This window comes from Python bivittatus, unplaced genomic scaffold, assembly GCF_059951505.1.
Source record: "Python bivittatus isolate LINGU-HERP-01145 unplaced genomic scaffold, Pbiv_v1 ctg000580_np1212, whole genome shotgun sequence".
Lineage (NCBI taxonomy): Eukaryota > Metazoa > Chordata > Lepidosauria > Squamata > Pythonidae > Python > Python bivittatus.
Genome location: NW_028277087.1, coordinates 32,048,771 through 32,070,384, shown reverse-complemented (window position 1 = coordinate 32,070,384; position 21,614 = coordinate 32,048,771). Strand labels below are relative to the sequence as shown.

Below are 21,614 nucleotides of genomic sequence, written 5' to 3'. Positions count from 1 at the left end.
TATGAGCTGCATTGGCTGCCAGTCAGCTTCTGCCAATGACAGATCTTCTAGATCAGATTACACTGCAATAGGATGTCTATTTCAGAGCCCAAGTGGGAACCTCACAGACTTCCTCTATGAATGGTGAACATTTGCTTCACAAAGGCTATTTATACATTCCCTGTCCTTTAAAGGAACAGGCAATGCAACTCTGCCATCATAATAAGACAGCTGGACATGGAGCAGTGTTTAAAACTTTGCATTGGGTACTTTGAGAGTTCTGGTGGTTCAGGGTGAGAGTAGATGTCACGTTTGTCACTGAACCAAGACTGTCCCTGGGAAGCCATCTGGTTTGCTTCAGCCCCTCCCTTCATCAGTAGCACCATGGGACTCTGTTTCAATGGATTTTACTAAAGGTATTCCCCTGGTACAGGGCTTACACAACCATTTTTTTGTTGTAGTCAATTTGTTTACAAAGATTACTCATTTTATTCCTTGCATAGGCCTTCCACTGGCACAGGAGATGGTGCAGCTTTTTCTAGACCAGTGTTTCTTAAACTTTTCTCTCTCCCTTCAGTCTTAAAAATTACGGAGGATCCCAAAAGAACTTTTATTTATATGGGTTATGTTTATCGATATTTACTGTATTAAAAATTAAAATTGATGTATTCGCTGCCACTACCACTTCTCATGGTTGTTTGATGGGATTTTAACATTGTATTATTTTTCGACATAGGCTGGCAAATAATTTTGATTTCACAGATCTCTGAGAGGATCTTGAGGGACCTCCAGGGGTCCTAGGACACACTTCAAGAAACACCATTCTAGACCATGTTTTTAGATACCAGTGCATGTGTGTGTGCATTAGTGAATCATGTAATCTCAGCTCTCAGTTTACATCAACGTTTTGGAAGGCCCTCTTTTGGCTATTAGACTTTCTGATTAATTTGCCATCCTTGGATCATCTGGTCTCTAATGGGCAATCAGAGAGACTGAACCAATAATCAGAACAGTGCTTGAGTTGCTATGTCTCTTATCAGCAGGACAAGCTGACTGAACTGTTGCCTCCTGCAGAATTTGCCTGTAACAACTCAATACATTCCTCCATAGGTAGGTCTCCCTTTCAAGCAATCTATGGCTGCCATCTCCACTTCTTGCCCTCCAGAACTCTAGCATCCGCTGGAGTTCCTCACGTCTTGGACTTTCTGCAGAAGAAACAGGTTGCTCATCTCTTCTTAAAGATGCACTTAGATTTGGCAAAGACTGCGTACAAGCAGGCCACAGATGTTGACAGTAAAAAGGGAGTAGGATTTATGGTAGATAGATAAATAATGTGTCCTAAATTATGCAAATCAAACAAAAGTCAAGGAAACATTTTCACACTTAGATAAGAAGAAAGACTGTTGATTTCCTTTTACTTTTCTTCTCCATTTCTTATTACAATGATAATCTATTAGGGAGGGACTATGACTCCCAGGTGTGCCAAGGGGGAAATGGGAAAACCCAATACGAACATTATATTTCATGCATTGTTGTTTCGATTAAAGCAAATGAGTTAATATAATCGTAAATGTTGTATCACTTTCTAGATTCTGTAGTACAATATTTCAACTTTAAAATTCCTGGTCAGATAATGGTAACACACAGATGCCAATATCTTTTCTGCTTCTAGTGTTAACAAGAGGAGACAAAAAATAACTGTAATGAACAGGTAATCTAACAGAAATGCACTCTAAGGACATAAACATATTTTAATTATTAATAATATTAGCACTAACTGTAATAAACAGGTAATCTAACAGAAATGCACTCTAAGGACATAAACATATTTTAATTATTAATAATATTAGCACTATAATTAGTACCTGATATTTTCTTGGTGTGTAAATGTTATCATGAATTGCTTCTTGTTGCCATGGTAGTCCAAAAAAAGGACCCATTGGAGAGGAAGCTGGGGTCATGAGTTGTAGTCCTGCCATGTTGAGGGATTATAAAGCAGGACTTTTCATTCATTCATCCAGTGTTTCTTTCATAGCATTTTTCCTGCACAGCTTACTAGTGTGGAAGAGATTGCAACAACATTAAAACTACTTATTAATCATTTATGCATATATACAGAAAATATTTAAAAGTTTAAAAAGTAAAAACTGACACAAGCATAGAATCCCAAGAGACAATCCAGAAACAAAAGGTGAAAAGCATTACATTGTCACCATGGCTAGGCAGCATTCTTCCAATTCCTAAAAAAGAAGTGTACAATCTTTTTTCAGGCAAAAAGAGGGGAGGGGAGGGGAGGGGAGGGGAGGGGAGGGGAGGGGAGGGGAGAGGAGAGGAGAGGAGAGGAGAGGAGAGGAGAGGAGAGGAGAGGAGAGAGGCTTTTGGGTGGCATGCTAAGCCTATACTACAAAAAATGTGTAGGGCAGGACAAAGAAACAGGCAAGCCCCAGACAAAAAATGAACCTGAACTGATTTAAACTAAATTATATTACAGTAAGTATGACTAAATATACTGGGATTAGTCAAATTCTCATCTGTCAGGTTAAAACTGACAATTCAGCAACTTCTGGGGGAGGAATGGTGAACTAGCACATCTCAGAATGAGTGGAGATGATGACCGTGGCAAAGACCGAAGAACCGGCAAGCAGACCGGTCCTACAGAAACTCTCTGGCTACGGAGAGGATGGGAGATTGCCCGCATGTGCTCCAGATGGCAGCTGCTCATAAGGAGACTGCAGGACAGTGGTCCCCTGCAGTTTTGAGTGCCAGGACACAAAGGAAAGCCATCATGCTCTCAACCACAGTGGAGCCTTTTAAAGGACACTGGGTTAGCTAACCTCACTTTCTAAATACTTTTGAAAATTACCTATTTAACTATCTTAAGGCTAATGCAGATCTTCAAAATGACAAGTTTGAAAGTCACCTGGTGAGTTTACCTTCATTCTTCAATAAAAGAAAAATTAACTATAAGCTTAAGAATTTAAAGAATTGGAAATAAATGACAAAAAGCTAAATGAGACTCTGAGCCAAGAAAGTAATAAATGAATTCAGAGACCAGACAAATTTGGAATATTAGGATTTTTGCTGTAAGATTTTGGAAGCAATTATATATATAAACAGCACATTCATGGGAACAAAATTGTTTTATTTATCCTAAGTCATAACAGAAATTCGAGACTTTATGATTTCAGAAAATGGACACTAGATGGGATTAAAGATTCCAGGCAGAAAAGGAAAAAAAAGTGAACATTTGTCCTTTTTTTTTTTTTGTTAGCACTGGAATTTATAAAATGACACAAAACGTTATGACTTCTAAAATACTCCAGGAGATCTTTGAAGAATGGGGTCAGAAATTACCAGCCACAATGTCAGCAATGATGTCTGTTTCTATGGATAGACTATTTCGAAAAGTTGTTAAGAAATGGCAGATGTGAAAGGGTTAGGGAACAGAACAGGAACAAATTGCAATGGATGTCTAAGAAATTACTTGGAAGAGGGACTTAAATGTAATTCAAATGGGTCTGATGGATGACTTATTCCCTAAAGGACATGTACAGATATCAAATCAGGAAACTGATTTGGATAACTTTTTCCTACTGGATATACAAAAGCGCTCTATTAAGGTTTTGAAGGACTTTATTACAAGTGACAAGCAAAAGGATAAACTCTACTTATTGGATATACGAAAGAAACTTGTTAAAGCTCTGAAAGATTTTTGCTTTGAAACACAGATGATCAGCAAACTATCTCTGTGATTCTCTCTGAAGGGCTTAAAGAACATTTTTAAAAACTCTGGGAAGGAATACAAGGTTGGCTTGCTGATCAGGGCTAAAAGAGGAAAATAGTTATACCTGGTTGCCCTTACTGGACTTTGCTGACAAAGAACAATTGATGAAGCGTTTGGATTTTGTTTATTTACTTAAGAGATGGGCTATGGGGGGAAGAGAGATTATGTTGTATTTAGAGATGGTGATAAGCTATTAAAATTGTCTTTACTTGCTGGAATGAAGGGGGGAAGTTACTTTTTTCTTTTCTACACTCTTTTTTTCTTTTGTATTTTTTGTCTTCTGTATTGGTTTTATTCTTTTCATTTGTAATTCTTAATAAAATTATTTTTTAAAAAAAATTCTTAAACACTGAAAATTTAATTTGAATGGGAAAAGCAGATTGTAAATGAATATGTATCACCACTAAGAATCTTCATGAAATTGGAGGATAATAAGAACTTGTGATGGCATTGCATTACTTTTTATCTTCCATGTAAACCTTATTCTTCAGAACCCAAATTCAGTTCATCCTTCCAATACTAATCTAATTCAGGAGCAAAAAAAAAACAAACCAGAATACTGTGCAGCACTAATAATATTTAAATAGAAAAATAATCCTTAGTCATGGTCTGGCATGGGAAAAAATGTGGAAGAGATTCATGCTTGAGAGAGCAAATACTGAGAAGAGAAAGCATACAATTGCAGAGCTCAATCTGATCTCCTAGCCATGTTTAATACACAAGCCACACAGACACTTGCCTATAGAGATATTAATTACCATCAAAAGCAGCATTTATTTTATATGAACAACTACAAACTTTCTATGCTTTGGCTCAACTCAATTCTTATGGAATATCCATATATAAATTTTAGGTTTTCATTTTTAAAAATGAGGGTAGAGTCCAACGCAAACATACTGTAAATACTTAATCATATTATGCCTATTTTTGTACAAAAAAAAGGTCTACATGCTGGAAAAACTATGAACCAATAAAGATATAGATGTATTTCACAATTCTGTACTATTATGTGCATACTGAAATAATCAAAAGCTATTTCCTACTGCCCATGAAACCATTTTCACTTTGCAGTCTTACACATAATTTGAGAGGAGGCTCCACTGTACTAAATGGGACTTACTTCCATAAATGGGACTAACTTACATAAATGGAATTGCACTATTACTAAATTGTATTAAAATTGATATTTGACTAAATAGTTGTGGAAAAATGAATATGATTCAGTTGCTAACAGCTGGAATTCAACATTTTAGCTTTCCTATAATACTGTCATGTTATAGGTACATGAATCCTTAGCAGAGGTAGAAAGAGGAGGGGGCATTAAGCATGAGTGACTAGGCAGAATTATGCCCCTTGTTCAAGACAAGATTTTGATCCTGACTTGGAGTTGAGTGCCCAACCCATAAGAGTGCTGTTGCCACCATGTCACAAGCCAAAAGGGAGAAAGATAGGGAAGCATTCAGTTATATCGAGAAATGTTTTAGGAGAGATTTATACTTGAAAATAAGATGTTACTCTTGAGTAGCTCAGCTCCTGATTTCAGAGCATAATTTCCATGAGGATATTAACTTCACAAACTTCTATGTTGTGATTTCAAGTTATGTCTGGCATTATAGTAATCTTAATTTGAATTTCAGTGGCTTTTTTGCTTTTCTCTGCCAATTGAGTCAGTGTAAGGATCACACATTTTGAACCTTGATAGTACTAGAATTAAAATTCTGCTATCATTTCTACTGTAAATGTTTTAAATGATTTGACCCCAAACTGTTAACACCTTTGCTAAAGCCTGCACATCAGGACAGGTATCGTCATTTTGGCAAGTACATGGTATGCATAGGAAAAACTATTCATCTTGTAAATACAAAAGTTTATTCTTAGTACTTTACCATGTTCTTTCTTGCATTTATTTATTGAGCATTTTTGTTCAACATTTCCAATAGAGATTTCTAAAAGCATGAAGTTTCTGCCTCATTATTTTTCTTATTTTGTTTGCCTGACAGTCCTTTATATTTCAGATTAAAATATAGCTTTATTTTAATTGTGTGTAAATATTCATAGTTACCAATGAATGTTTTTACAATAAAATATAATTTAATACCAACATCTGACATATAAAATTTCAAAACATACACAATACAGACAGCTGTTATTACAATAATCTTTTCAACATCCCAAAATGTTTCACTTTAAGTAGGCAATTTTGAAATAATAGCTACTAATTAATTTATACATTCATTTCTTATAACAATTTTCTCTATGATCTATTTTTCCAAATAAATTATTTTTAAAAATGTAATAATTAACAGATAATAATTTTGAGCATGTTAACTATCTTCGACTTACTGTATTAATTTCTGAGACCTCTGCGTATATGTTTTCTGAACTGCATTTTGACACCATTATATCTGCGTGTATGGTAATCACATCACTGCCAAGCTCCTGCTCAATTAATAGAAGAAAACTCTTGTTAGAAGACTCTGAACATTTTAAAATCTAACTAAAAAATTCAACTGCAATAGATTATCCTTTTGATTTCTTCTTATACCAAGTTTTGATTAGACTAAAGTTACATGAAATATTAATTTAATACTAAAACTTGATTTTAAAAGGTATAAAGGATCAAAAGAGTTGATTACATGTATATTTAGATGCATTCAACTATCTCTTTAAATATAATTACTTTTTCCAAATAATTTTGTATCTATCTTACAAAACCCAAAAGGGGAAGTAAATTAACGAAGTGAGTAGAATACATTCTGCATTATAAACTCCAGCTTCGAAATAGGTAAACTAATTTAGTAACAAATACTACAAGTCCTCTCTTGTTCATCAATTAACAGGGGTAGCGTGTCCCTCCTTGTCTTACTGGGCCTCTTCATGGCTTCTGATACCATCGAGCAGAGTATCTTATTGAACTGCCTGTAGGAGTTGATTGTTTTATGATGGTTTCATTCTTTCCTTAGGGTGGAAAGTCAGGTCACTTGTGGTGGACGAAGAGAGGTTGGCCCAGTGGCTCTTAATATGAAGGGTGCCAGAGAAGTCAGTCCTCTCTCCCCTGCTTTTTAGCATCTGTTGGAAGCCTCTGGGAGAGGTCATTTGGAAGTCTGGAGTTTGGAATCATCAATATGCTGCTGATATCCAACTATACATCACTACTCTGGGCCTGAAGGAGATGCTATTGACATCCTTTCCCAGTATCTGAAGGCTGTCAGGGTCTGGATGGGAGAGAAAAGAACCCAAGAAAGACAAAGTTGCTGTTGATATACTGGGGTTTCTCTGTCATCATCATTGATGGGCTATCTCTACCCATCAGAGAGCAGATTTGGGGGTCTTTCTGGATTCACAGCTCCTTTTTAAATAGCCGGTGAAAGCTATGTCCAGAGGGACTTACGACAGCTTCAGCTACTGCACCAATTGCGACCTTATGGGGAGGCAGCAGAACCTGGCTACAATAACTCATAGTCTCATTATTACCCAGTTACACTACTATAATACATTCTACTTAGAGCTGCCCTTAAAGACTATGCAGAAACTACAGTTGATCAAAAACACAGTAGCCTGCATATTTTTTGGCTCCTAGTCTTAGCAGAATATAACATCGTTTTTGCAAACTCTGCACTGGTTGCTGATTGGTCTCTGGATACAATTTAAGGTACTGGTTTTGACCTATAAAGCCCTTTGTGCCTTGGCACTTGGATACATGCAGGACCACCTACTCCAGCCACTATTGGCTGGGCTGATTAGAACATCTAAGAAGAAGTTGCTACAAATCCCACATTTTCAGGAGGCTAAAGCGCCAATGCTATGGAACAACCTCCCAGTAGAGATCAGGTTAGCCTCCTCTTGCTAACATTTTGGAAACTGTTGCAGAAGAATAGTTTTAGATGGCTTTCCCCTGAGCTTATGCTATATTTCATTTTCCTTTTTATTATTTTTATTTATGTGCTTTCTGGCTGATTGTTGGTTTTATTGTTATATGTTATGTGTTAAATTCAAATTATTTCTATTTACATTCTATATAACCTCTGAGAGTCATTTTTATTGCAGTGGGGTAGAAATGTGTTTAATAAATAAATACAAAGTTTTATAAGCAATCTTGATGAATATGCATATTACCAGGGAGATGATATAATTTATTACATATATAGATTGCAAATTGTGTTCAGCAGTGTTATATATTTCTGTTATACAAAACGTGTAACTGAAAAAGTCCAATTTCAGGGAAACAGTTTTCTCTGCAAATGTTTGCCTCTCACCTACAAAAAAAGCAACTTTCACTTTAAAAAGTCAGTTTGTACTTTTTCCTTGACAAAGCACCTGCCAAGAGAAAACAGAGGGTTATACTGGATATCTTCCTGAGGATTGCCTTTCTAGATTAGTTATAATACTTTCACGAGTAAATTTAGATTCAATGAGCAAAGGCAGTAAGCATGGTCTTCTCCTCCCCACACAACAATGCCCAACTACAGAATAAATTTCTTATCTAGCAATTTGGAGGAATTACACTATATATCATCCCCAAGTAGGAGACCAATTTCCAGTGCAAGTGGAGTAAATAAATATGTTTCATAACAATGCATATAACTCTAAACAAATAAATCATTTTAGCCTCAATAGAACGTTGATAACTATTAGTGTTGTTTTATCCACATAATCTTTTCTGCCCCCTTGTCTCCAAAGAGAGACAATGGATATTAGTTGAAAATTATGTTTTAATTCAATTTAAAATCAATTATTTTTACCCTGTATGATCTCCACAAATAATAAGTATATTATCCATTTCAAACAAATAAAAATAATAATGAACTTTAATACAGACTCTTAGATATATTTTTTTTAATATTTAGAATAGATAAGATGTTGGCACTTCTTATATATTTAGCTATACTGCTCTAATCATCAACTGCCTCTGAGCAGTTTACAATCCTACCATATATAAACAAGATTAAAATAAAAATAGTCAATGATAGACAATACACATAAAATATTCCTACACTCAGGAATCATAATCCCATACAAATATACATTGTCATATAAGAGGAATCCCTCTCAAATAATCTCCCTCTCAAAGGCCTGTTTAAATGACTTTGTTTTAATAGCAAACACATTATTCTATGTATTATAAGATCTCATGTCAAGATTAGAAAAGCTGCAAAGTTATCAACAATACTAAGATGTACAGAAAAAAATCTTAAAACCTTCTTATAAAATCATTTTTTTAGAATTCAAAATAGGTTACAGTACAATATATAGGTCACAATAATATTACAGTACATGAATATGGAATTTTCCCCACATGATGATCAACTAGGGAAAATATTAATATTCTGAAGATAAATCATTTTCAAGTCAAAGTATATTTAGAATAATTAAAAGGAAATAACAGCAACACCAAATTGCTTTAGACTATTTCTCTGCCTTGACACCAAATATTGAGCTTTCCCTGAATTTCCAACCCTACAACTTGTTTCAATCTAGATTTCCCAGAAAATAATATAAAAGTAGGATAGTTTAAAATGAACTCTATTAAAACTTAATATTATGTAGTAATTTGTTTTCTTGCATTTAATATTTAACTCTGGGGTAAAGGCCCACTGATCTTTTAAATCTAATCAACCTATTTTCTTTGTAATGAAGAATATACACAGTGAGTATCTGAATGATGGGATGTCTGAAGAAAATATTATCTGCATATTTCCTTTTTTAACCTACTAAAGTAATTGTTATTAACATTTAAATGTATAGTTGATTCCACTTTTTTCTTTCATTATGAAAAATAAAATCATAAAGAAGCTTTATATTCACTGACATCCAAGACAGTGAAATGTATCCTTTCTATAGTAATTTCAAAGCAAGTACTTTGGATTATTGCAATTACTGAAACAAACAGGGACAGCCATTACTATTTTTATGCATAAGATGGTACTATAACTCAATCTATTCTCATTTCAAACCAGTGAACAATTATTAAGATAGAATGTAATAAGTTTTTCAGTTCATTTTTTAAACTTTCAACGCAGCTGAAAGTTTTGTGGCCATACATTTTGTAGCCATACTATTAAAAGTATTACTCAAAACCAGTTTATTGGTTAACAAGCTAAACTTCATCCAGAAGAGTTAAAAAACCTACTAACTAAAATTTGTCAAAATCTGGTATGACATATGGATGTTCCAGAGTATGACTAGGAGAGAATACCCAAAATAGGATTTAGGCACTCCTGTTCATTCTAGTATATCAATGGTATTCCAGTTCAGTTCTAGAACAGAGGCCACATAAGAAAAAAGGTTATTCTGCTAAAATGGATAAAGCTACATCGAATGTTGACATGAACAGCCCAATTATATCATGAGATAATACAGACTGCAATTCTCCTTCTACCATAGGGTAGGCAAGCTGATTTTGAATTAATTTTACCAAATTATCAGCAGACAGAAAATCTTGAAAAATGTGCCATCACAAAAAAGAAGGGAGCAGATGTCATCTATAACACGGCAAAGCCAAATCAGTATACCAGTACTTCTATAATAAATAGGGTAAAGTCAGAAAACATAAAATTCTTCTTTTGTATCTGTAATATCATATCATATCACAGATACTATAACAAGTATCTGCTTTATAATTCACTGTGTCATATGAAGTAAGGAAAAAATGGTAAAACATGCTATTCTTCCCCAAATATGAATTCCATCTGCTACACAAATAAGTTACGGTAAGTTTATTGTGCACACATTTGTATAAAGTGCTTCCTTGCTTTTTGGACACACGGTTACTATTTTTTGTCTAATAAAAATTTCCCTTAATGGGGGAGGCTGGGGGAACAGCTAGCAGCGATCATAAAAGACCAACAAGTATAATACTGTCTTTTATTGGTTTCTGAAAACAGAAGTCTCATTGATGCTTCTTTTTTTGCCTATCTTAGCATGACATCTGTTATTTCAAAACAATAGTAAAGTAAATAAATCCATTGCAAAATCATTTTATTTTGACAATTATGCCTTTTCTCAAGTAAAAATAGAAAATTCAAACATACAATGTCTCAGTTTCTAAATTAAAGTACTATTAGATAGTCCTGATACCAAAACATGAGTCAAGTTCTAGTCCAGACCTAATGTACATCGCATTAGCATCTCAATAGTCTTGGTATTTTCCTATGGATAAAAGGCCTGCGGTAACACTCAGACCAATGACACAATTTACAAGCAAATACAACCTCATAGCAAAAGCAATCTATTCTTTGTCTTACTACAGAAACATGTCCACTTTTAAATTTCGTATGGGAGAATATCTATAAAATATGAAATATGTCTATTTGCAATACTCCATAATTTGCACAATCCAAGGGAAAAGACCTTATAATCATGTTAAAAAATGCATTCCATTTAAATAGATCTTAAATTTTGTAGTTGTTAGAGTATTATTAACTTGCTATTCAATAATAAATCCTAAGCTTCAAGAATACTGCAGATGCTAAAAATGTAACTTCTTCCAAATAGCATGGATTCATTAAAATATGAGCATTCATAAATTCAACTGCTGCCTAAATATGACTACTTCTATTGACACAATTAAATATAAGCAAATTATAATTTTAACATTCAAAACAATGAAGTGCCACATACATACAACATATTGTGAAATATTTGTATTCACATATCATGGAAGAATTTTAAAACACAAAATCTGCCTGAGCTGCTCTTACAGATAAACTATCTACAAATATACTTCAATAATTATCCCTAGTATTAAGTTTACCCAAACAATAAATAACTAAAATTGAAATTTACTCTTGCAATAAGACTTGCATAGCCAATTACTTGAAAAGTCTTGCAAATGTTTCTTTCTTCAAGAAAGTTGAAGACAAAGCTTTTCAGAGCTCCTAGAGTTTTGATTTCATGGAATGTTAACAGCAGCAACAGCTGCTGGCATAGGTTCATGTGGGAATTTCAGGCAAGAATTTGCATAAATGTAAATCATATACTTCTCCTTTTGACTCTGCTCAGATGAAGATGGCAAAATGCCAATCCATTTAAAGGAACTACAAATTTTTCTCTTCTTTTGCTTTGAAACTCCTTTTGCAAACAAGAATAATGACACACCTATCATCACAAATCTATTTTAAGTATACTCTTTCAAATTAGAGGATGATCAATCCATTATTAACACTGATATTTATTTTAAACATGCTAAATCCTTTGGCACTTGTATTTTTTTTTCCTACAGAAATAAATTACTCCCCCTCCAACTCTCACTGAAACTTTTCCAGCATCAAAACAATCTGCAAATACCAAGACAGCTTAATCGTATGTGTGGGGGGGGGGGGAGAGGGAGAGAGGGGGGAGAGAGAGAGGGAGAGGGGGGGGTGTAGAAGCTTGCATTTTGAAGAATTTGTTTAATAATCTCAACCAGTTGATCTGAGCAATTCTTAATATTTTAATAATTGGACCATAATGATGGTGGTGGGAAATAAAGAGCAGAGACAATTGTATATGCAGATCATTATGAAAAACACTCCACTGCTAAATCCTGATAAGAAATATTTATTAGATTTGTATATTGCCACAGCTGTAACACTCAGCAGTGTACACATAAAACAGTAATAAGTACATATCAAGTTAAAACAATTCAGCTGAAATAAATGAAAGTTGAGCAATACATAATTATATAAAATACCAATGAAGTTATCCAACTAATTAAAAAGGCCTCCACAATAGTTCTGTTTTAACCTGTTTCCAGAGTGCTAACAAGTTGTAGCTAGTCCAATTTCCTTGGGGAAGCTGTTCTATAATGTGGGGCCATCACAAACAAGCATCTCCTTCTGGCTCCCACCCTTTCCCCTCATATCCCAATAATTGGGGATTAAAATCAAGTTTTCTTGCAATATTTGTATTGGATAAGTCCATTCTAGATGAAGAATGTGTCCCAACTCCTTTTTCTTCACTTCTTTAAAGTCAACCATCTTATGTTAAGAAGAATATTTTAATCACATCTTAACCAATTATTACAAGCAGAAACAGGGCAACAGTGAAATCTCGTTCTGTCATCCATCAAGGTAGATGTTAACAATATACAGCCAGTGTACATCTTGCAACATGTACTACAACCCTCAAAAGTCCTTTGTAGTTTTATTTGGTGGGTTGTAAGGGTGAGCTACCACATTCTTCCAGTCTGCTGAATGGGCAAAGATACTGTGAAAAAGCACTCAACAGTGCTGGAAAACAACATATTCCAACAACATACTTGGCAGACATCTGTAATTGCACATTTCATTCCCCATCTCCCAGCTGATCTTCTGCAGATCACTGTTCCAAAAATAACCCACAGAAGTATTACAAAGAAGGACAAGGCTTCTTCCCTGCAATTGTGTTCAAGACCTGGAAACAAAGCATGTCTGTTTATGTATGTATATATACAGAGGGAGAAAGAGAGATAGACATGGTGCTGGACTACTTTATGCAAATCTAGGGGTAAAACAGTTTCCCATCCCTGCACTAAGCTATGAATAGAGATATTATATTATGCAAATCCAAATGAGATCAATTTAGATTCCCAATACTTTATTCAAAGCAAATAATATAAAAATTAGAAATGATAAATATATTAATGACTCGGAGCCCTCAACAGTTTTCCAAATTGTATCTGCTATACATTTTCTACAATTTTGCCACCATGCAAAACAGTGCTCAAAAATGTATATCAATACTCCAGTTCTGTTCTCCTGCTAAACAAAGTCTCTGAAACATTACTGGTGCAATGATTTGAACTGCTGAGTATAATATAATTTAAATAATTAAAAGCAGTTATATTATGTGAATAATACTGGAAGGCTGCACTGCTATTAAGATAGCTTGCTAATCTTTGGTCTAGTGGTTAAGGCATCAGGCTAAAAACCAGGAGACTCTGAATTCTAGTCCCACCTTAGGCATGAAAGCCAGCTGGGTGACTTTGGGTCAGTCACTGTCTCTCAGCCCAAATCACCTCACAGGGTTGTTGTGGGGAAAATAGGAGGAGGAAGAAGTATTAGGTATGTTTGCCACCTTGAGTTATTTATAACAATAATAAAGATGAAATAAAAAATCTAAACAAAAAATAAATAAAATAAAAATGCAGTCCTGAAAAGGCTGCAACATACTCTTTGAATACACTTCTTGCATTAAAAAATGGCTGTTCTAAAAGGGATAAAACTGTTTTTGAATATACAAGAGATAATCTGCATTCCAATTAGGATCACTAATAATTGATTAATTTCCTTGTGATAAATTCTTTCTGTTATGTTTTTGCCCCATAGAGGCTTTGCATATTTTTCAAGGCATTGTATAAATTGAGCAGGAACATATGCATGTGGAAAATTAACTTTTGGTATACCCTGTGGACATATCCTTCAGCTGTTAAGGGTAATGGCAACATTACAACAGGACCTTTTGAATAAAGAGTGGATTGACAGAATCCTGATATAGTCAGCTTGCTCATTTTATTCACCTTGTCTAGAATTTTAATCTCTACTCTTAGAAGTTGACATGAAATTTCATTGTAAAACCAAGAATTTGTTATAGCATTTCCAATTATCAGTCTAACATTTTCATGGCTCAGGCAAGCGTTTAAAATTTACTCCTTATTAAGAGTAGAAAAAAATTAAGATTATACTGTAAAGTAATATCAATCTTTACTCTTTAGCTATCAGAACTAGTAGGGTAGAGAAATCAAATGCAGAAAAGTGTGTTTGAATTCTCTTTGATATTAAAAAGCAGGGACAAGTCTTTAGCCGTCTTTTAGTAGTTTTAGTCTCTCTGTTCAAAAAACCAAAATATTTCAAGATGAACCAGAGGAAAATCTATAGGACTAATCAAGAATGAGAATTAGTCTTTTCACTAAAGCAGAATATAATGATAGTACAATGTACTATATCCTTTTTGAATAATCTTGTGCTGTATTTTTTATATTTTATATTTTAGCAGCAGTTGTCATTATGCTGCACATTACCTCCACTTTCTCCTAGACAATGGAATATAGAATTTAAAAATAAATGCCATCCTAATTTTCTAATTAAGTGATGATCAAAAGGGCTGTATCTGATTGTGATGCTACATCAGCAATTATTTATTCAACACTGAAGCAGTATTATATCTGGTAAGTGATGTTTTTAGAATTTAGGTTTTATTAAAAGGTGTAGATTTACTTCTCCTTCTCCCTGAAACTCATTCCAGAGGATACAGATATGGAATGAAGAGGGAAGTTTGTTGCATGAACAGACACACACTTGCCTAGCACTGATTATATCCTTTTGACTTACTTAAGACTCTTTTCCATTCTGTGGAACATTTTCACTATATATTAAACACCTGCTTCAGTTTGAGAAGGATCTAATCTTACGGGAATACATTCATATTATTAGATATTAGCCAGTCCTAATATTTTGTCCATCTCCATCTTTAATAGGACTAGCATTTACACCCATTTCTCTGCAAATCTGTGTAGCAGGTCCAGTTCTTATACTGAAAACAAATGCCTGTGCTAAGCATATACTCTACAGCATCTTGTTCTGCAATTCTGTATCTGCTTTCCTAAGCCACTAGTTTCAATTACTTAATTTCTTTGCTTTCAAGTTCTAATGAAAAAAATAAAGCAATTCCTCGTATCTGAAATTTGTCCATCTCCAATGCATGATCAGTTTTACTGTAGCCTATGTCTGGATTCAGAGTATCACATTCAGTTATAATATTAGTTCCTGGCTTAGGACAATGTGTGATCTGGTCATCCTGGTCTGTATCCCATGGTGTATAGTTTAGAACAACATGTCACAACAATGCCAAGTCTATCAAACCTGTAGCCTAATATAATGGGAAAGCTAGGTTTTTCTCACTACTGAGGCCCAAAGTAACTGCAGTTAAGACAACATATAAATTGTTGCCTTTGTATCAATGCAGCCTCCCTAAGAAAGTATTCTTCCTACACTACTTAAACATCAACTGAATTTAACTATAAAAATATTCCTCATCTGTAACAAAATAAAACCACCACAAAGCACTTAAGGAACTTTCTTTACAAACCAAACTCAGAATATATGAGTTAGCGTTACCTGAAGCTTGATTTATGCATTAAAAACCTCATAATCAAATCCAATCTCTTAGGGCTTCCCACAACAGCTTAAATTTTTAAAACACAATGAATCTGAAGCATTAATTCAATATATATTTAAGTACATTATTTCAAGAGATAAAGCAAAATACTTTTTTAAAAGCCTACAACAGAAAATGCATTACTGTTATTTCCTTTTTGTTAATGGTCTTGTTTCCAACCTGCCAAACACACAGAAGGGCAACTAGAAATCAGAAACAAACAGTTCCACAGTTCAGTGGCAAGCTGAGAAGGATAAAGAAGATAAAGAGGAATGGATCCATATCTTCTGAGAGAAGAAAGGTAGTTTAAGAAATGCAGTGGGAAAGAAACAACTCTTATAACAATGCCCTAGACAGATTTTTTTTAAACAACAAAAAATGTGGGGTGATGTGCATAGGACTAAATGAGGTTAATAGTCATGCATATTTCAACCATCTAGATACAGATAGATGGGCATTACTTTAATAAAATCCCTGTAATCCCATATTATACAGAGGCATTCCTATTTCTTGGAAACTGCACTTTAATACCATCAAAGGACAATACAGGGAGAGGAAACCGAAAAGAGAAAAAGCAAGGATAAGGTAAAATTTTCCTATGCTCTGGCCCAGACACCGCAGGAAGGTAATCTGAAAAACGGCAGCTAAGCACTCTTTTTGTATGAAAGAATATCTCTAAATACTATGTCGAATATTCCTCTTCTCCCTCCACAGTAAAAGGACAGCTTAGCACTGCAAAAAGATCCTTATGCAGCTTTTCAGAACTCAGGGCTAAGTGCAAGTATAACAAGGCTAGAGGCCTGCCTCGAGCTTAAAATAAAACGGCGGTATTGTTGCGGTATCAACCCCCATTTCACCGCACCCAGCAATGTGGCTATAGTTGTGTGAGATCGATGTGACAGACAAGTACAACTGGCAGATGTTATTGGAAAAATTCATCAGCTCCTATCCCTTATTTCCTTAAAGAATACCCAATGCCAAATTATTACTTACACACAAAGACATATGTACCTGGAGTAACCGATTTTAATTTCTTAAATTTGGGGGGGAAGAGTAAAAAACAGGGGGGGCCGTCGGGAGAAGAGAAGAAAACCACGGAAGCTCTTTCCAAACCGCGCCACCTCCGGAAGAAGGCAGGGCGGCGGGTAACTTAAAGGGAGGCCTCGACCGCACCGCTTGGGCGAAAAGACAAAGGCTTCCTTTTCCCCACGTTCTTCGACTCGGTGTTCCCAAGCGGCGCCCAGCTGCTCTGAAAGGAAAGAAAGGCGAGCCCAGCATCAGGTGCTGGGCCCCCGGCCCTCAGGCTGGGGAGCAAAACCTGGAAAGCTCCAGCTCGACCCAAGAAAGCGAAACAGACGCGGGGAGCAACAGAAAAGGGCCAACGGCGCCTCCTACCTGCCAGGTGGGACAGTCCGGAGTTTACCCGGTTACAGGCGTCGCCTCATTGTGCCGCCATTGGTACTGCCGCCGCCATTTCACCTTGGTCTCCGCCTCCTCCTCCTCTTCCTCCGCCTCCTCTCAACTGTCAGGTTCGTCCATTTACCTGGGTCCAGCTACGACAAGCTTCCTCCCCGCCCCTGCCTACGCAAAAAGAGCTCCACCCTCGCTTTAGTCGAGAAGGCCTAACTCCACGCCGTTGGCGCAAACACAGTCTGAGAATTCAAACTCTCCTACTTCTCCACCAGCGTGTCCCAGCTTGCGGCGCGCGCGACGCACTCACCTAACAGCACGTCGTATCTCTTCCTCTCACCGCGTGCCCCTTTCTCCCCGTCCGCCTCCTCACCGTTTACTCAATAAATAAAAGAACGGGCGCGATTGGAGAGAAAAGCTGGGTTAGAGGTTAAAGGTGGAGAGATCGGCCAATCGGATTGCCGGAGACGGCCAAGACTTTGGAAAGCTGCTGGGAGAGGAAGGAGGAGTTTGGAGAAGAAATTCACGTGCGTGTATGGCTGAATCTTAGTTCCTGAAGTGCTTTCTTGCTCTTCTCCAGCCTGGTGCTCTTCAAATGTATGAAACTGCAATCTTCTTATATTTTTAGCTAGCACTGCGTGATCACAAAGAGTTATAAAAAAGCTAGTGCATTTAGAGGACTGAGTAGACGGCAAAATTTAGGTAGACGTGTTGGATTTGTTGGACGTTAACAAAATTAAGAGTGTATGTATGGACTCATACTTTCAGGATATGCAACATTATAAAGAGCACGGAAAAAGAAGTATAAATAACCCAAGGAAATTAAAGAGATAAGAAAAATACTTGAATCTAGTTTACACTGTCATCGTACCTATTCATACATTACTATCTTGACAATCCTTTCCACCATCTCTGTATTTCATGCTTCTTTAAATCATCTCTATTCTTTAGAATCTAATCAACTACATCCATCCATAAGTTTCTCTGTTACCATTCCTTTTTTGCAATTTGCTATCCTACTAGTATTTGCATGTCTTAAAATTTCTGCATCTGTTTTACTTCTTTAGTAAACATGTTATCATATTCATGTGCATGCTCTAGTTTTTCATTGTTTACTTGCAAACTTTTACATTTACTTGCAAACTTGCAATCATTAATTTTCCATAAAATACAACAGCCCTGCTTTTCTATATATTCATTTTATGATCTATATGCCTTATTATTTCAGACAATTTATGTAACCTGCAAATAATTCAGGTTCTCAGCCAACAACATAGCATCATCTGCACACATGTTCATGCTCCCAACCAACACACATCTACCATCACCACAAGCATTCCTTATATGTTTATCTAGAAATAACTTAAATAACCAAGGAGAGATCACATACCCATGTCTTACTCCATGTTCAGTGCTGAACCATTTGCTAAGCAGTTAATTTTCATACAACTTTCTTCTATCATAAACTGCTCTTACTGCATTCAGCAACTAACCCTCAATTCCATATTCACATGAAGCATTCCAAAATTCAAGCATCTTTGCTTCTTCATGTTCAAAATAAAAAACCATACAGTAAACTTTCTCAGGTTCATAACATTCTAAATTGGTAAAGAGCAAAATTCTGTTCTGCACACTCTGATATAAAATACTCCCCGGTTTTGTTCATTCTTTCCTCTTGTGCCTGTTCAGTCAAAAATCTGCCAAATGCCTTCTCAGGCACATTTTAACAAACTGATCCATCTACAGATAGTCCTTGAATTACGACTATTCGTTAAGTGACCATTTAAAGTTATGATGGCACCGAATGAGTGATACTTAACGACTGGTGTCCCATGGTCACATGATTGCAATTCGGCTGCTTGCAACTGGCTCACATGATGGTTGCAGCATCCTCTGGTCATGTGATCACCATTTGCAACCTTCCCTGCCGGCTTCCCACAAGTAAAGTCAATGGGGAATCTGGCAGGGAAGGTTGCAAGTCGCTCTTGTAAGTTGCTCCTGCCGCTTTTTCTCCCAAGGAGCCCTACTATGGACTACAAGATCCCCTTGTCTGCTTGCACTCTGTAGCATGCGCTTGCGTACAGCACTTACCCACCCGGGCTCCACTGTGTGCACCCGCAGCTTCCACTGGCCCGTCTATGCTCTGTAGTGCCCACCTGCAGCCCCTGCCGGCCCATCCACAGCCCTTGCCAACCCACCTGCATTCCATGGCACATGACTGTGGAACCCCCTACCCCACTCCCACAGCGCCCTTGCACCCCCCCCCCCATGCTCCTTGCCTGGTTCCTCTGCCTCTTCCTGCTTAATGAACATGGTCTTGGGGTTACAATGGATTGCCATCACTAAACGATGCGGTCATGTGATGTCACACTTTACAACCACATCACTTAGTGACAGAGATTCCAGTCCCAATTTCCGTCAGAACCCAAGGACCATCTTTATAGTTTTTGCATTCGTTCATCCAATCATCAAGCACAAATGCAATCTTCACAAACACATTAAACAGATTGCAGAGCTACTCCATAAGCAAACCACTTGTGTATTTTAACATGTATTTTACATGTGTCACTTAACTTTTTCAATTTGCTATAAGTTGTAAGTTGTTTATGGTTTCTGATTGATATCTTATAAATACTTGAACTTTATAACTTATTCTTAAGCAATTTATTCTTGAACACTAACATTTATAGAATTTATTTCTATTCTGCCCTATGATATAGTCATTCCAATAAATATCTAAAAATATTATTTCTTACATTCTCTAACTTTAGTTTCATCCCAAATCAATTGATCACTTCTTTAAAAATTCCTTTTCATTCAGTCTGCCCTCCTCCAACAAAACAATTTTAATTTCTATCAAAATTGCCCTGCACTTTTCCTTCTTTTAATTTTAACTATTCCTTGTTCTTTTTGACTACATATTTGCAACATTTATTTTCTCTGTATACATTTTGCAACACTTGTTATCATATGATTTTTTTCCCTCATCTACGTTCACTCCATCATTCCAGAAAGCTTTCCTTGGATTAGTGTAATACCACACACTTTTGTGGCATTCTGTAACACAATTCATTTCACTCTTTTCTAAGCAGCTTGCAGATCCCTTTTCTTAAATCCACTTTCCATTCCAAATTAATAGTACAAACAACAAAAACATGACAATAAACAAGCTTTTTTATTCCTCAGAATGTTTCAGGCTAGATGTTAAGCAAAAAGGCTTAGAATGAAGGAAATATTCAGACTAAGTCTGTAATTATGTACTTCTATTTGACAGTACATTCTCAGACTTTATTCTGAAGAGGCAGGTATAAATTATGCTGCCTATTCCTATTGCATTGCTCTTATTAAATAGTAATGTTAATTAGTTCAAACTGTGGTAAAGTAGATCTGCAGCATTTGAGGGACTTAATAAAATCTTCTAAGCATTTCCTGACAAATCCCCAAATCCTTTTTAGGAAAGTAAAGACAAAAAGGAAGAAATGCTTTACAAGATACATCTTTATGTAGATATCTTGTAAAACATTTCTTCCTTTTTATCTTTAATGCTGCAAGCCAGTAAGATTTTACATTCACAGAGAAAAGTGGAATGGTGAAAGATCAATTCACCGTCTGTTTCACTATCTGAAGTTCAGCAGGAAAAGGATGGTATGGCCTTCCTGACCTCCCCCCAACCATCTGCAGTGAGGCCACTGAATATAATTATGTCAACTAATGTTAGTTAATAGTAAGAGAAATAAGATCATCATCATCTTTAAGTTGCTTTGAGAGCTTGCTTAGCTGAAAAATGACTAACATGTGTAAAATGAATTTCCCTTTTTTCTTATCAGGAAAGAACAATATCCTAATCTTTTTCTGTGCCCTAAAACGTAGAAAAGGAAACCAGAGTATAGGAGAAAATCAGCGCACTTTCACTAAATCATATGTAAGTTGATATGACTCAAGGGTAGAGTCTTGGAGCTCATCAGGGAATTTAAGGGCCTTTGGATCCAGCAGATCCCCAACACCCCATTTTTCAGGCCTTACACTGCTACTGTCAATCTGAAAACTGCCACTAGTAGCTTTATCTCCACATACTGTAGCTATCTGTGTCTACAACACCAGGGCAGGCAGAGAAAACATGTATCTCTTGAGAAATCTTTTATCCAGTGATGGTGTGTCTCTGTCTGACCCTCCCAATAGATTTCCAGAAATTATGATTGTGCCATAAAGCTGTGATCCTATGTATTCATACAGTCATCAAGACTAGCAGCTGGGCATAACCCAATCCAGCCTGAATTTGTCTTGCATTCTTTTAAATCCATGTCAGCCTACATGCTCAGTGTGCTTA

General features: G+C 36.0%; 1 protein-coding gene and 1 long non-coding RNA gene across 6 annotated transcripts in view; one reads left to right on the top strand and one right to left on the bottom strand.

The window, feature by feature from the left end:
- The window catches only part of DICER1 (dicer 1, ribonuclease III), a 54,793-nt gene extending 37,127 nt beyond the window's left edge, over window positions 1-17,666 (bottom strand). The window contains exons 1-4 of one of the 4 annotated variants that reach the window (XM_088149881.1): window positions 17,273-17,573; window positions 16,889-17,126; window positions 6,107-6,202; window positions 1,845-2,034 (exon numbers count right to left, since the gene is read on the bottom strand). In XM_088149881.1, the coding sequence (XP_088006007.1) occupies window positions 1,845-1,958 (114 nt within the window). In that variant the 5' untranslated portion in view covers window positions 1,959-2,034; window positions 6,107-6,202; window positions 16,889-17,126; window positions 17,273-17,573. Of the gene's footprint in view, window positions 1-1,844; window positions 2,035-6,106; window positions 6,203-8,019; window positions 8,140-16,888; window positions 17,127-17,272; window positions 17,574-17,597 lie in introns of those variants that run through there. The other 3 variants (XM_025177669.2, XM_007422404.4, XM_025177670.2) reach the window with 3 other exon arrangements.
- Window positions 17,667-17,768: 102 nt separating this feature from the next.
- Window positions 17,769-21,614, top strand: part of LOC148214709 (uncharacterized) — a 44,154-nt gene continuing 40,308 nt past the window's right edge. For both annotated transcript variants that reach the window (XR_015797697.1, XR_015797696.1), the window contains exon 1: window positions 17,769-17,884. This is a non-coding gene — a long non-coding RNA (uncharacterized LOC148214709). The remainder of the gene's footprint in view (window positions 17,885-21,614) is intronic.